Source organism: Thamnophis elegans, chromosome 14, assembly GCF_009769535.1.
Source record: "Thamnophis elegans isolate rThaEle1 chromosome 14, rThaEle1.pri, whole genome shotgun sequence".
Taxonomy (NCBI): domain Eukaryota; kingdom Metazoa; phylum Chordata; class Lepidosauria; order Squamata; family Colubridae; genus Thamnophis; species Thamnophis elegans.
The window spans coordinates 5,103,044-5,119,366 of NC_045554.1; the positions used below are offsets into that span (position 1 = coordinate 5,103,044).

At 46.1% G+C, this 16,323-nt stretch overlaps 1 protein-coding gene across 1 annotated transcript in view; it reads right to left on the minus strand.

Annotated features, from left to right (window-relative positions):
• The window catches only part of LOC116517823 (dynein assembly factor 5, axonemal-like), a 15,418-nt gene extending 246 nt beyond the window's left edge, over nucleotides 1–15,172 (minus strand). The window contains exons 1-8 of the mRNA XM_032230999.1: nucleotides 14,436–15,172; nucleotides 12,537–12,721; nucleotides 12,289–12,413; nucleotides 11,485–11,600; nucleotides 8,407–8,639; nucleotides 5,209–5,421; nucleotides 2,922–3,065; nucleotides 231–491 (exon numbers count right to left, since the gene is read on the minus strand). Of these exons, the coding sequence (XP_032086890.1) occupies nucleotides 231–491; nucleotides 2,922–3,065; nucleotides 5,209–5,421; nucleotides 8,407–8,639; nucleotides 11,485–11,600; nucleotides 12,289–12,413; nucleotides 12,537–12,721; nucleotides 14,436–14,982 (1,824 nt within the window). The 5' untranslated portion in view covers nucleotides 14,983–15,172. The remainder of the gene's footprint in view (nucleotides 1–230; nucleotides 492–2,921; nucleotides 3,066–5,208; nucleotides 5,422–8,406; nucleotides 8,640–11,484; nucleotides 11,601–12,288; nucleotides 12,414–12,536; nucleotides 12,722–14,435) is intronic.
• Nucleotides 15,173–16,323: the final 1,151 nt, after the last annotated feature.

The window sequence follows — 16,323 nt, forward strand, 5'->3', positions numbered from 1 at the left end:
GACATCATCCCTCCAGAGAGAAGATCAGTTCCCCTTTGATATTCTTTCACAAGACCCCGAAGACCTGGTTCTGCCAATGGGTCTGGGGATCCCAGAGTGATATGGAGCACATCAAGTGGCTGGTCTGGGAGGTTGAGGGGGTTTCTTGGGTTTTATACTGGGGCTTTTTCATTGCAAGCCACCCAGAGTCCCGGTGAGTAAGCTGGGCAGCCAAATAAACATTTTCTTACTGAAATAGATAAAGAAAGCTGCCTTCGCATCTCTTGGTCCATGAATCCCAGGGTAGGGAGGTTCAATCCCTGCCCGCTTCCAATCTTCTCACCTGACTGAGTAGCAATTACGTCCAGCTGCAGGAGTTCGGGTGAGCAGGAGCTCCAGCCGTGGTGAGTCGAGGACAGCCATTCCATCAGCTGAGATATGTGCTGCTTGTATAAGCCGGTGGCATCCCGAAAGTGCTGGACCTCAGCCAAGGCACTCATCGCTTCCTCCAACTGTAGGAATGGGACAGAGACAGGGAGAATTGAGGAAGGAATGCAGGGAGTCCTCGACTTACCACCACAACGGAGCCCAAAAATCCCTGTTGCTAAGTGAGACATTCGTTAAGTGAGTTTTGCTCCGGGTTTCTTGCCTCAGCCATTAAGCGAATCACTGCAGTTGATAAGCGAGTAACAGGGTTGTTAAGTCAATCGGGCTTCCCCCATTGACTTTGCTTGTCAGGAGGTTGCAAAAGAGGATCACGTGACACACACACACACACACACACACACACGGGACACTGCAACTGTCATAAATATGAACCAGTTGCCAAGCATCTGAATTTTGATCATGTGACCATGGGGATGCTGGAAAGGGCATAAGCAGTGGGGGGTTCTGGATCCCGTTGCAACCGGTACGGTTGGAACGGTCCCGGCGGCATCCACATGGACATGCGCAGCGCACCCATGCGTCTTAGCACCTCTGCAAGCCTCCGTGACACTGCAGCTGCTCTGCGGAGCATCGTACAGGTGCTATATGCGCCAAGCGCATGCGCGGAAGCACGGAAGCCTTAAAAGACAGGTAAGGAGCTCGGGCGGATGGGTGGGCTCTCCGGAGCACCGTACCGGAACGGTATCCGGTGCTCCGGGCAGGGTCTGGTACACCCGTACCGGGGCGTATACCGCCTGCAACCCACCACTGGTCATAAGTGTGAAAAAAGCTCATCTTTTTTCAGGGTTGTAACTTGGAATGAAAGCGAAAGAATATTTTGGACAGGTGATGCGACACTTAGAAAAATACGGCCTCCTTCACTTAATCCTCCAAGGAAAAACTGAAGGCCAAGGAGGTCCAGGCAGAAGAAGAACACAGTGGCTTCAAAATCTAAGGGTTCAGTTTGGACAAAACTCAACAGGACTTTTTCGTGCTGCTGTTGATAAAAACAGGATCGCCAACATGATTGCCAACGTCCAATGATGGATAATGGCACAAGAAGAACTTTGAATGGTCATTAAATGAACTGTTGTAAGCCGAGGACTGTGGTAAGCATTTGGTCTCTGCAGTGCTTTGGAGTTGAAAGAGAAGCGGCCATTGGAACATGCCATTTGTCTGCAGCTGTTGGGAAGTTCCTTCAAGCAGCCACGTCCTCAGAAAATGCACATCTGCAGGAGGCTTGACCTGCATATCCACCTTCCCTCTGAAGCATTATATCGGCCTCCAAAGACAATGAAGGAGATACTTCTGGTGCTAAATCAGTGCTCTGGTCCAAAATCCACCCCTCCTTTTTTTTAGTTCTTTCCGGTGAAAGGCTATTTGAATGCTTTTAGCGATTCAGGACTTGCCTAATGAACTTCCTTTTCTTTAAAACAGATTTATCCAGGAATCCTTTAAAAAAAGAAAAAAAAAAGAAAAAAGCATCCCGAGACGAAACGCTTAGATTCTCTTCTTCCTGAACAAGTCTAGGCATCCGGATTCCACAAGGCACACAGTACCCCTTTGACCTTTGATTGTGTGCATAAAATACTGTTCATGCTAATCTGCGTTTGATTTTTACAGTTTTAAAAGGTAAGTTTCAAAATTATGGCTTGGGGGTGGGGAGGGGTGGGAGAAAAATTGCCTGTCGGTGGCAAAGAGCTGTAAATTTCAGGGTAGTTTATCGTGCCCAGAAGCAACCAAACAGGAAGCTGAATAGCCATTAAGCGAAGGGAGTTGAGTTGGGCAGCAAAAGCTTGCGTAGGCCACCAAAGAGTTTCCATGAAAAGATGGCAGCCTGATTTAGTTGGAATTTGACTGGAGAAGAAAGTGATTTATGGGCATTGCGAGGGTCATAAACGAAGTGGGGTGGGGGGGACATCCATTATCGGAAGCATCTCAGGTGCTGGCCTCCGATTTTAAAGGATGCCTCAAACTTTTTAAAGCTCAGCATTTGGGGGGTAGTGGAGGTGAAAAGGGCAACTCCTGAAGAAAATACTGAAAGTATTTTCCTTCCCTGACCATGGAAAGAACTGGAGAGGCTGAAGGAGGATCAAAATCCAGTATTAGGCAAAATACTGGATCAGTGATCTAATTTGTTAGATGATTTCTTGAATCTCTTTATTCTCCCTTTCTCCCTCTTTTTCCTTCCTTCCTTCCTTCCTTCCTTCCTTCCTTCCTTCCTTCCTTCCTTCCTTCCTTCCCCTTTCCTCTCCCTCCTCCCTCCCTTCCCAGGCCCTAAATTTAGAAGTTTTGAGGTTTAAAGGAAACGCTTTATAGGACCAGGTATCAAAGCTGGACTAAGCGTTGCCAATCCTGTACTTTCCATATCTGTGGCTAATTTTTTTCAATTCAAGTAGCCTCTGCTAATCAATTCTGGAATTGTGAAAAGGCGAATGTAAGAGCTTGTTCCAGATGTCGAATCACATCCTGCAACAATAAGTACCTTAAGCAGGAATGGCATTGGGGGTGGTTACCTTTACATGTAAATGCCCAGCGGTTGGTATTGCCATGATGGTCACCAAAACCTTGGTGAGCTGGAGGCTTATTTCTTTGCAGTCTTCCTGGCACAGCTCAACGAGATTTTCCACACAGCAAAGCAGCTGCTCCAGGTAAAAAACCTGCCAAAAACACCAAAAAGAAGCCGTTATTCCATGCTTCCCAGAAGGCGGAAACGGAATTTCCCTTCTTGTTTTGCTCTGCTTGGCTCAGGCGATCCGGTGTGGGCTGTTTCCCACGGATGTTCTTAGCAGAGAAAACCTATCTGCCTCTTCCTCTCTCATCTCCAATATATCAACAATGTATCTGCAGAGGTGAAAATACCTGTCATACTTATACAGAATTCCCCTGGAGACAAGTTTTTACATTAAAATTTACATTACACTTAGACTTATATACCGCTTCACAGTGCTTGACAGCCCTCTCTAAGCGGTTTATAGTCAGCCTCTTGCCCCCAACAATCTGGTCCTCGTTTTATCCACCTCGGAAGGACAGAAGGCTGAGTCGACTTTGAGCCGCTCAGGATCGAACTCTTGACAGTGGGCAGTTAGCCTGCAATACTGCATTTTAACCACTGCGCACCATGGAAGGAAGGAAGGAGGGAGGGAAAGAAGAACAACAGCCCTTAGACCTATACTGCTTCATAATGCTTTCCAATCCTCTCAAAGAGATTTACAGAGTCAGCCTCTTGCCCCCAACAATCTGGGTCCTCATTTTACCCACCTCGGAAGGATGGAAGGCCGAGTCAACCTGGAGCCTGGTGAGGTTGGAACTGCCAAATTGCAGGCAGCCGGCAGCCAGCAGAAGTAGCCTGCAGTACTGCATTCTAACCACTGAGCCACCATGCCTTCCTTAGTCCCTCCCTCCCTCCCTCCCTCCCTTCCTTCCTTCCCAAGCTATAACAAACTTATATACCACTTCATAGCCCTCTCTAAGCGATGTACAGAGTCAACCTCTTGCCCGCAACAATCTGGGTCCTCATTTTACCCACCTCGGAAGGATGGAAGGCTGAGTCGACCTTGATGGACCAAATCCCATGATATCTTTTAAACCTTGTAAGATTTGGGAATGAGATTGTAACATCTCCCAAGATATGGCCATCTCATACAATTCGGGAGTCACATGTGGGAGTCACGTGAAAAGTGGTCAACCTCTGAGTGTGCTACAGGTAGTCCTCGGTTTACAACAGTTCATTCAGTGACCACTTGAAGTTACAACGGCACTGAAAAAAAGTGACTTATGACTGTTTTTCACGCTTATGACAGTTGCCGTATCCCCATGGTCATGTGGTCAAAATTCGGACGGTTGGCAACTGGCTCATATTTATCACAGTTACAGTGTCCCGGGGTCACGTGATTTCCCCCCTTTGCGACTTTCTGACAAGTCATAAGTCGAGGATTACCTGTACTATGTATTAAGATGAGTTGACCCCCAAACTCAGCCTCAGGGAGGCAGACCTCAAACTGGCAGCGCCTTCAAGTGGCACGGAAATGGTGTAGGCAGGGTCTCCTACTTGGGCGGGGGGTTGGACTAGATGACCTAACACAAGGGTGTCAAAACACAAGGCCTGTGGGCCAGATTTGGCCCGCAATGTGGTTGGATCCGACCCATGGGGCCATCCTGCAAAATGTAAGGGGCCGGTCCGTGTCATTTTGGCCCGGTCTACCCAATGCAAAGAGGAAACATTGGGGCCAGTGTGGCTTCGGCCTGGTCTACCGAGTGTGAAGAGGAAACATGCCAGCAGTTTGGGAAGTGGCATCAAGCTGGCTACGCCCACCCAGTCGGCCACACCCCCCACTCTCCCCTCCCTAGGTCAACCACAGCCCTGATGCGGCCCTCAATGAAATGGAGTTTGACACCCCTGGCCTACAAGGTCCCTTCCAACTCTGTCATCTGAGGAGGAAAAGTTCCTTTGAACCTGAATACCTTGTGAATGAAGGCAAATACATATACATGTCTTAGGATAATGCTGCAAGATCCAATCTGGGTCAGCCACAAGGATGAGAGGCTTACAGCTCCTGGACTCGTGCTGGAGCCCATCTTCAGGGAATGTCTCTGTACTGGAAATGAGCAAGAGTCCAAAAGCTCGGAAGAGCAAACCCCCTCGTCCCGGTGACCAACCCAGATCGGATCTTGCAAGATGTCCTTGGATTGGACGTGCGCCCGAAGCCAAAGGCGATAAACTTTGCAGAAAAGACTCGTCTACGGATTGAAAAGATGCTGATGCCTGCCTTGATCAGGGGGTTGAGTTGGGGTTCTCCTCACCTCTTCAGTCCGCTGGCTGACCTCAGGGTTGCAGAGCGCGTTGCCAAGGGACACCAGGTGAGGTTGTAAAACTTTGCGGGGAGATCCCCGGATAACCGCCGCCAGGATAGCGAGGTAAGACGCCATCGGTGCCCTTTCAAGATCGGACAGGATTAATTTCAGCGAGATATCTGGGCTGACAAAAGCGCCAATCAGCTGGGTTGCTTTCAAACACTGTTTTAAAAAAAAAATTCACACATAGAGAAACTGGTTGTAAGATGCTAAAGGCCAAATGAACTCAACGGAGCTCCCCTCCCCCGCTTTTATTTTTTTAAAAAAATGAAGAATGGAGGATGACAACTGCTTTCTTCCTTTTCTCATGCTTCAGGAATTGCCTCGCAGGCCTTCGGCTCCATCCCTCATTCACGATTATGTACATTTCATTCAGGTGTAGCAAACCAGCCCAAAATAAGCACTCCTGCGTCTTCTTTCAGCACAACCTCTCCAGCTTCCCCCTCAAAGGAACGGAAGCTCTCAGTCCCTCTTAGACAGAGTCTCCCCCCTCGCCCCCCCCCCCCGAGATTTACAGTATCCCTTTCACACCGCAGTTCCTCTGCCAGCTTCGAAGGAACAAAGCCAAGATTCTACCTTATGATCAGGGGAGTCAAACTGGATTTTTTCAAGGGCCCGATCAGCCATGTATTTCTCCTCCGAAGCCTGGCTGGGGGAGTGGGGAAGACAGGACTGACGGCTCCTGCAGCGCCCTGCTGGCCAAAACGGAGAGACCGTGCGCAATCCCCCGGACTTCATTTTGGCTGTCAGAGTGCTGCAGGAGACCGTCCAGGAGGCCCATTTTGGCTGATGCACCTCGGGCCGGTCCTTTGCTATTTCCAGGCCGGCCCCGTAGGCGAGGTGTTAAGCACCACGTGGGCCGGATCTGCCCCGCGGGCCTTGAGTTTGACACTCGTGCTTAAGATGATGGGTTATGGGCTCTCTAAATTGTGGGTGGTGGGGAAATATGCCTTATTTGTTTTCCTTTCAGAGAGAAAGAGGAATGGGAATGGGGGTGGGGGAGAGCAGCCTAAGGTTGAACAATAGAGGTCCCTTCCTTCTTGGCTGTTAAAAGGGATCCCAAAGAACGGGCAACTTAAGAACCCTAAGATAGAAGCCAAGATTTATTCATCAATAATCCTGGCCACATCTCACAGTTAAGCCTATCGTTATAGGAAAAGTTGACGTTGACGTTGTTGAATAGGGAGCCCATTTCAGCCTTTTCTCACTGACCTGGAAGATTCTCCGAGGATTCAGAAAGGTGTTTTTTTTTAAAAAAAACACACACTACAGGTCGTCCTCGGTATACTATGGTTCATTCAGTGACTGTTCGAGGTTACAAAAATGACTTACGACTGTTTTTCATAGGATCGTTGCAGCATTCCCGTGGTCACATGATCATGGGGATCAGACGCTTGGCAACCGACTCATGCTTATGACGGTCGCAGTGTCCTGGAAGGGGGGGGTCACGTGATCCCCTTTTGCGACCTTTTGACAAGCAAAGTCAATGGGGGAAGCCCGATTCACTTCACAACTAAGCGTGAAGTTAGTGTGACTAACTGAAGAGGTAACTTAAGAAGAACCGTGTTACCAACTGCAGTGATCCGCTTAACAACGGTGGCAAGAAAGGCCCTAAAATGGGGCAAAACTCATTTGACAACTGTCTCACTTAGCGACAGTAATTTGGGGCTCCATTGTGGTCGCAAGTCAAGGACTGCCTTGAGTCCCTACCTGGAGATGCTTAGGGGTTAAACAAACACGGGAATCTAGAACTCGACACTTTAAACTTTGGCCTCTTCCTAATTGCAAAGGTTCAAGAGATGCCACCAAGAATGGCCCCCAGTGATATAATCCCGCTGACAGATAACAACATCTGGAGAAAACTATATTTTGCTTGCTACGTTTGTTTGTAAACCACAAAAGGAACTCGAGTTCCTTCCAGACAAGACAAGGGAACCAGCAAGCTGGGAGAACATAAGCCTCCAGATTTTGAATCTTCATCAGAGCTCTTGCCAGCATACCTTATTACTGTGGGAGGATTACAGGCAGAGAAGGAGAAAGAGATAATATGGTGAAATTAACTAGAAAGGTTGTGAACTGCGCATAACTTGCAAATGGAATTTATCCCCCAAAGGCGTTTTTTTACATTTTAATCTCCTGCTTATGATTTCTGAAAGGCTCTTAATACTCCACCTTGGCCAGCAGCGCAGGTGAAGCACAATTTGTACAATCTCATCACTGATCGGTACAGTAATCAAACAGAAATATACTTTGCTTAATGGTACCGTATAAAGTTTCTCGTAGGCTTTGACCCGGATAGGTTGATTAACAAAATTAACGGCCTTGTGGGTCAGCTCCTATACATTCTAAAAGCAGGAGGTGGAGGGTGGTGGGGAAGGTGACATGGGATTTGGGGCCCAGAAGATTTTATTATCAATCATGAGATGCCTGATACTGTGACACGGGGAAAAAAATTCTCTGAAAATTTTCAGGGAAAAAGTCATTTCCACATCTTTTTCATCCCACTTCTGTGCATATTGAAATAAAATTAATAATCACAGCTCAAGACAAATCACAATGGGTACTATAATCAGTGTAATATGTTCGGCTGGTTACTTGGGAAATCTGCCTATATTCTGCCCAGTGAGAGTGGGTGGATTAGGCTGGGACAGAGTGGCTGGCGATTGGCCCAAAGTCACCCAGCTGGCTTTTATACCTAAGGCGGAATTAGAACTCACCAAAGTCTAGTTTTCATGCATAAGGCAGGAGTAGAATTCCCCATCTCCTGGTGACGAGCCCAAAGTCACCAAGCCGGCTTTCATGCCTAATGTAGGACTAGAACTTACTGTCTCCTGGTGATCAGCCCCAAAGTCACCCAGCTGGCTTTCATGCCTAAAACAGGACTAGAACTCACCATCTCCTACTGATTGGCCCAAAGCCACCCAGCTGGATTTCATACCTAAGACAGGACTAGAACTCTGTCTCCTGGTGGCTGGCCCAAAGTCACCCAGCTGGTTTCCATGCCTGTGACTAGAACTCACAGTCTCCTGGTTTCTCGCCTGGTGCCTTAACCACCAAACCAAATATTCTCGCTGGATCAAATCTCTGTCAATTTGAGGGTAGCAGAACTTCCTTCCCCCAGCAGAATTTGGAAAGGAGCACACTTACGTTGCTAACCACGCTGCTTTCTTCATCGGAGCACACGCGGTACAAGGTCCGCAGGAGGAGTTCCATGTGTTGCGTGATATGGTCCTCCGCGTGCTGTAACAATATAAACAGGAGCTGGGATGCCTTTACTCGGGTGCCTGCGACCCAGTCGGTGATGTCGTGGCAGAGGCCGGGAAGTATTTTGAAGATGTTTCTGGTTACCAGCTCTCGACATCCCAGATCTGGACGAGTTACTGGATGAAAAAGAAAGAAGGAAAGAATTCAGGGAGAGAGGCAGCAAAAAATGTCTCAAGCTCTTCTAATATTCTCAATTTGAAATCGGAAAACGATTCCTGGGTGACCAGTACGAAGGCTTGGTGGGATTCAAATAATTTAACAACCGGTTCTCTGCCCTAATGATTTCTTCCAACAACCAGTTCATCAAACTGCTCAGAAGGTTAACAACTGGTTCTCCCAAACTGGCTGAATTCCACCACTAAGATATTCCACGCTAGCAAATACCTGCCTCCAAAATTCACCCTAAAATGTAGACGCCATTTTCTCAAAGTTTTTTTTTGTGTCTTGTTTTTATTGACCCAAGGATGAAATAGATAGAAAACTATTACACAAAACATTGATTACTACAACGGAAGTTTTTGCTGTCTTTTTAGTTTGGTTTTCATGTTCTGTTTCCCTCACATTTTCATTTGGTGCTACTGTTCCCTACCACTCTGGAGAGTATCTGTGTGTGTGTCTCCCTCTCTCACACACAGACACACACGACTATGGCGATGTGTGAAAGATACACCTTTGGGAAGTGAAAACACACGAAGTTACTAGCGGTGTTTTTTGGTAAAAATAATGTTGCTTGAAGAAAGAAGATGACCTAAGGTGGGTAGGGAGCGGGGTAGGTGGGTGGGTGGGCAAAGGCTTGGAGCATCTCGGGGTCTCGCCTGTGGCTCTCTGCTTGTGTGGCTAACACAAAGCAAAAGTTAAAGACAGGATGCGAAGAGCAAAAAAATGCAGGAGTGTTTGTGAAGCACCTACTTAAAGGAAAGAACCTTCAAAGGTGCTCTGAGGTATGACTTCTTTGTCATGGAAGAAAAGCCTTGGGATTATAGAAACTGACAGCTGGCAACAAAGAGGTCAAAGACAAAAAATCTCGCTGAGAAGATGAAGATGAGAATGGCGTCCTTTTTGACCAGAGGCGCTGTTCCGCCCCCCCCCCCCCGCATCCCCCCTCCAATTTTGACTGGCCTTTTTCAACAGTTCCCCTTCATTCCTAATGCGCAAATGCAGCTATTTCATCGCATGTATCTCACTGCTGTCAAAAGCTTCTCTCTCTCTCTCTCTCTCTCCACCTTTCCTTAACTTGTCTGCACCCACAGCCCGAGGCGGTGATTTCCCCTCCCTCCCCTTTTTTTCTGACTTTCTATAGAAAGTCAGTCTATTGTTAGGATGGCTTTGAGCTCTTTCTCTCCTTCTCCCACTGACCTGCAATCTCTGTCAAACAGAGATCAAAGAACAAAAAGGGAGAAGTGTCAGGTTCATTAGCTTGCAGCTAGGAGGAGACTGGGGTGAAAGAGAATCCTCAGTGGAAAAGCCAGGACAGGGAGGGAAACAGACAGGTGTGTCTTTTAGAGGTAAAAAGAGTTCGCTCTTTCCCAAACCATTAAATAAACAGCTGGTTTATTAAAAAATATGTCATTTATGGACAAATGTTGGAAATCTAGATGAAATCAAAGGGCAGAGAAATTAGCCCAAACGACATTAACAGGCAAGTTAAGTGGCATCTGACCTTCTGTGATTTTGGAAAACAAGTAAAATAGCAATAGCACTTAGACTTATACATAGTGCTTTACAGCCCTATTTGAGCTGTTTACAGAGTCAGCCTCTTGCCCCTAACAATCTGGGTCCTCATTTTACCCATCTCAGAAGGACGGAAGGCTGAGTCAACCTTGAGCCGGTCAGAATTGAGCAGCTGGATGGAAAACGAATGGTATCTTTTTAATATGGATAAACCTGTTGCTTTCAAGCAGCAGATTGTATGCTTCAGTTCTGAACTTCAAAGCCATAAATGAGACTCTTAAGTGAACACAAACACATTCTCGCATTCAATTTTGGCCATCTTCTGGTTGCATGAGAAGATATGTGAAATGGAAGCCTAATTCCCCCAGCCTTCCTTAGAGGCCTCTGTCTTTCTCCAGCTACTTAAAGATAAAAGAATTGTTCGTTTCCCAACTCAGCCTGGGAGGAAGGTCTGAGGACACTAACAACAGCAGAAATACAAATTGAACTTAAAAGATCTTGAAAGTGGAAGGCAACAATATTGTCCCGTGTTAGGATTCAGCTTCTCAATGAACCTATATATATATTATTATATATGTTTTATATATATACATATACATACATACATAAATACATATATAAAACAGGCTTATATATTGAAATGACCATGAAAGCAATATTATTTCACGTTTAGTCTTGAACTCTGGCACATTTGCCAAAAAAGCTGCCCACCATGGAAGGCTTATCTGCCACATCACAGAGAACCATAACAATCTAAAAAAAAAATTAAGGGAAGGGAGTGAAAATTTACTAGGTCAAAATTCTAAAATGTCACACAATTATCTGTTAACTCTTGTTAGTGGAGATGCAATCTAAAAATGTCACAACACTTCTAAATCAGACAAATCCCAGTGTAAATAATAAACAGATTGAAAAGTAGTAGGTTATAACAGGGCTTGTTCCTTAACAAGGGCAAAAACATTAATCTGTTGATCAACCTGCCAGTAATCTGTGGGACTTCTGGTTAGGAGTTGGGGCAATTACAATATTTAAGAAAATGCATGACATGAAAAAGCCTGCTCAACTGGGCAGATTTTAGATTGAACGTGTGCAAACAGACAGGCCTATCTTAAGGAAAACATTGTTCATTTGGGAATGGAATAAGAAACCCCCAAAGTCCTTCTATTTGTATCTTAATTTATATTTTCTCTTGAAAGTATTCCTTATACCTTATTTTTTAAAATTAAACATTAAAACCTTGGGGAAGTAATTTGCAAAAAATAGTCTATGAGCATTTTACACAGTACTCACGTCCTGGTGGATAATAAGAAGGCTCAGAATAAAAATCCTGTTTATCCTTAATATCGTCTTCATTTTCTTTTTCCCACTGCAACCCCACTTTCTTCCAGTAGGTTAACGCCAGCTCCCTAAACACAAAGCAAAATAATTACAAATGTTGTCGATTCTATGCAATATATAGTTGCATAAGAAACTATACCTGTTACATTTTTTTTTAAAAAAAAGAACCTTTGGAGGAGATTTCTGACTAAAGCTGGTCCCAATTGTTCTTTTAAGACAGTGGTCCCCAAACTTGGCAAATTTAAGACTTGTGGACTTCAACTCCCAGAATTCTCCAGCCAGCTGGAGTCTTAAAGTTGCCAAGTTTGGGAACCACTGTTTTAAGTCAAAGGCTACATGTATATACTTCACAATTGCACAGGGTTTTTGATGGTATGGAAGTTTGATATGGCAATGTTTCCTTTTGTCGATGTTAGGTGGACTAGGCCCAAAGATACTTATTCTTTGCTCAATGTTAGAGCTCTAACATCTGCATACAAGTTTAATTTCACACACATAATATCAGACAGTCTGTTCATGCTAAGAATTCTGGAAATTGCTATCCAAGACATCCGGAAAACAGCTGATATACAGGAATCTTTGCAGATACAACAGGGCAAGCCAATGTTGTTGTTTTTCTTTTACAAGTGTGCAACTTGACACATTTTAAAAAGGGGTGGAAATTCAACGACCCAATTGTGCTTGGCGCTTGCGACCCCACTGACCGTAGACAACCGCTCTGCTAGTGTAAGATAAGACAGTCTGAATTTGACTTACTTATTCTCATGCATTTCATCAGTCAGGCCACTGAGTAAGAGAGGGATCAATTTATGGAAATAGGAATAGCGATCCCGCAGGTGCAACAGCCATTCACCAACTACGCTGATAACAGCCTCTCTGACCTGAATGAAAGATCGGGGGGGGGGGGGGGGGGATTTGTATCATGCATTTTGCAATTCCATCTAAATCGAATGAAACTTGAGCTTTACAAAAAGTAATGAATTTAACCCCTGGCCAAATGTTACCTGTGGGATGTCATCAAAACATCGCTGGGCGAGGTGAGAAAGCACATCATCCAGCGATTTGACGTTGCCGAATTGGATCACAGACCCTGTGGCATGAATGACAGCAACGCGGACCTTATAGTGCTGGTGGGAAATGGCCTGCATTAAGGGACTGATCAAGCTTTCCGACTGCAGGTGAAAATGATCTGGAAGGCGGAAAGGTTTTATTTAGCGACTGGAAATGGTAGAGAAGAGCCCACTTTAGGGTTTGTTCTTAGCCAGGCAGTGCTTGGTTCTTAACTGACCCGAGGCTGATACCAAAGACATAAAACAAGGCTGAGCTTAAACTGCTGTAAATCTGCTAAATGTTTCCCCAGATGGGGCACACTTGCAACGTACTGCAATATTCTTCCAACAGCACATTACATATAATGATCCATACCTACATTATTATATATATATATGGTTCCATATATGTATTATGTGCATGTGGGTTGATATATACTGTGTGGTACATGTGGTATGTGAATGCATACAAATATAAATGTGATACATTTTACACACACACATACACTTGCTCAACAGCAAGAGGGTGGCATATGAATTTAATAAACTAATTGACCTATACATACAATACTTTTTATGGGCCAATATATGTAAAAATTATCTACCTCCCTCTCTCTGTCTACATTCGTCTGTCGTCTATCTATCTACCTATCTATCTATCATACACCCACCCACCCTCCCACCTACCTATTTACTTACCTACTTAGGCATCTTTGAAGACTGGTATGATTTCAATTCCCATTATTCCCTAGCCAACAAAAGAGCTCTGGGAAATGAAGTCCACAAGTCTTAAAAGTCGCCAGGGTTAGCCACCCCTGATCTATAGTCAGTCAGTTGTGCCTGTCATTGAATTTATTGGCCACCCATCTTTACACAGGGCAACTCTGGGTGGCCTGTATGCATGTCTGTCTGTCTATATATGTATGTATGTATGTACGCACTGTATAGTCTAGCTATCCATCCATCTATGATATCTATCTATCTATCTATCTATCTATCTATCTATCTATCTATCTATCTATCTATCTATCTATCTATCTATTGTATCTATCTATCATCTATCTACAGTATCTATCTATAGTATCTTCTATCTATCTGTATCTATCTACAGTATCTATCTATCTATCTATCATCTATCTATCTATCTATCTATCTATCTATCTATCTATCTATCTATCTATCTATCTATCTATCTATCATCCTTATCTACCATCTATGTATCTATCTATGTATATCTTACAGTATCTATCTATCTATCTATCTATCTATCTATCTATCTATCTACAGTATTTATCTATCATTTATCTACAGTATCTATCTATCTATCTATCTATCTACAGTATTTATCTATCATCTATCTACAGTATCTATCTATCATCTATCTATCTATCTATCTATCTATCTATCTATCTATCTATCTATCTACAGTATTTATGTATCATCTAGCTACAGTATCTATCTATCTATCTATCTATCTATCTATCTATCTATCTATCTATCTATCTATCATCTACTGTATCTATCGATCCATCGATCCATCTATAGTATCTATCTATGGTATATCCATCCATCCTCTCTCTCTCTCTCTTTCATCTTCGATCTATCCATCCATCCATCCATCGACATACACACATACATTATATGTATAAAATATAAATTCTCTCTCACGCAACCTCCCCCCACAACACACATACACGTTGACGTCGGGTCGAAAAGCCCCTCAGAATCCTAACCTCCCCAGGAAGGCCGCCCTCTCCCTCCCCTTCTCCTGTCAGCCGGGCGTTCCCGTTCCCACCCTCCCCTGCCGGGCCCCAGGTGCGAGAACCGCGTGGGGCTGGGGCTGGGGCGGCCCACCTGGCAGGGCGGCGGCGGCTGCGGAGGCCGCCTGGCATCCCTCCCGCTTGGCGGGCGGGAAGGGGTCCAGCAGGGCGGCCCGGAGGACGCCCACCGCCTCGGGTAGGAAGGGCGCCAGGGCGCTCCGGTCGCAGCGGCGGAGGAGCTCGGTGAGCAGCTGCAGGAGGCCGAGGCGGAGCTCCTCGCAGGCCTCGCTGGGGCCCTGGGGCAGAGCGAGCCGCTGGGCCAGCGCCGGCATCAGCACGGGCAGCGCCTCGCTCGGGTGGGCGCCCTGGGCCAGGCCCAGCCGGAGCAGCTCCAGCGCCAGCTCGCGGCACCGCTCGGCAGGGTCGCCCGCCAGGCAGCGCGTCAGCGGCCGCAGCAGCGCCGGCCCGAAGACCTCGCGCACCGCCGGCGGAGGCCCTTCCGCCAGCAAGGCCCGCAGCGCGCCCAGCGCCCGCAGCCGCGCCGACCGCGACTCTTCCTGCAGCCCGGACAGCTGCCGCGACACCGCCTGGCCGAGCTCGGCCGACGAAGCGCCGCGGGCCTTTCCGCCCGGCTCGGCCATGCTGAGGGGAAAGCACGCGTTGCTAGGCCGCCGGGCCGTTGCTAAGGGCCCGCGCGGCGGGTTTGTTTGTTTTTTTGCGACAGGCGACGCGCTTGACGGGCCCCGCGCTTGACGGCCGCGCCAAGTTCTGCCTCGGGCTTCCTGAGTGGAGAGAGAGAGAGAGAGAGAGAGAGAGAGGGGAGAGAGAGAGACTTCAACTCCCAGCATTCTCTAGGACTGTTTCTCAACCTTGGCCACTTGACGATGTCTGGACTTCAACGCCCAGCTGGGTGGGGAATTCTGGGAGTTGAAGTCCGGACATCGTCAAGTGGCCAAGGTTGAGAAACCCTGCTGTAGGAGAATAAACGTTTCTGTATAGGTCGGCCTGGACTTATAGAAGTTTGTTTAGTGACCAAATCAAATCAATCTTTATTGTTAAGGCACATGAGTACAATGAAATTTATTTCTTTATTTTATTTACTTAGTTTGTCAAGCATGTACAGGATAAAAAGGTAACGGTAAAGGTTTCCTTCCCACGTATGTGCTAGTCGTTCCTGACTCTAGGGGGCGGTGCTCATCTCTGTTTCAAAGCCAAAGAGCCAGCGCTGTCCGAAGACGTCTCTGTGGTCATGTGGCCGGCATGACTCAACACTGCTGACTGTTCCCTTCCCACCAAAGGTGGCCCCTATTTTTCTACTTCCATTTTTAGATGCTTTTGAACTGCTAGGTTGGTAGAAGCTGGGACAAGTCACAGGAGCTCACTCCGTTATGTGGCACTAGGGATTCGAACCGCCGACCTTTCTGATCGACAAGCTCAGCATCTTAGCCGCTGAGCCACCGCCTCCCTTATGTACAAGATAGCAGGTATACATATAAATATGGATATAAATGAAAGAAATGAATCCAAATAAATGGGGAGAGTAGGACAGGGACGGTAGGCACACTTGTGCGCTTATGCATGCCCCCTTTACGGACTTCTTAGGAATGGGGTGAGGTCCACAGTAGACAGTTTAAGATTAAATTCATGGGGTTTTGAGGATGTAACAAGGGGTAGAGGATTCCAGGCATTGCTAAAGTCGTATTTTCTGCAATCGAGTTTGGAGCGGTTTACCTTGAGTTACTCATAACAGCAGGACTATAACTTTGTTGCTTGTATCCTTTCGATTTATATAGATATTATTTGTTTCCTGATTTCTTATTTGTTCCCTATGACTATCATTAAGTGTTGTACCTTATGATTCTTGACGAATGTGTCTTCTCTTTTTATGGACACTGAGAGCATCTGAACCAAAGACAAATTCCTTGTGTGTCCAATCACACTTAGCCAATAAAGAATTCTATTCTATTCTATTCTATTCTATT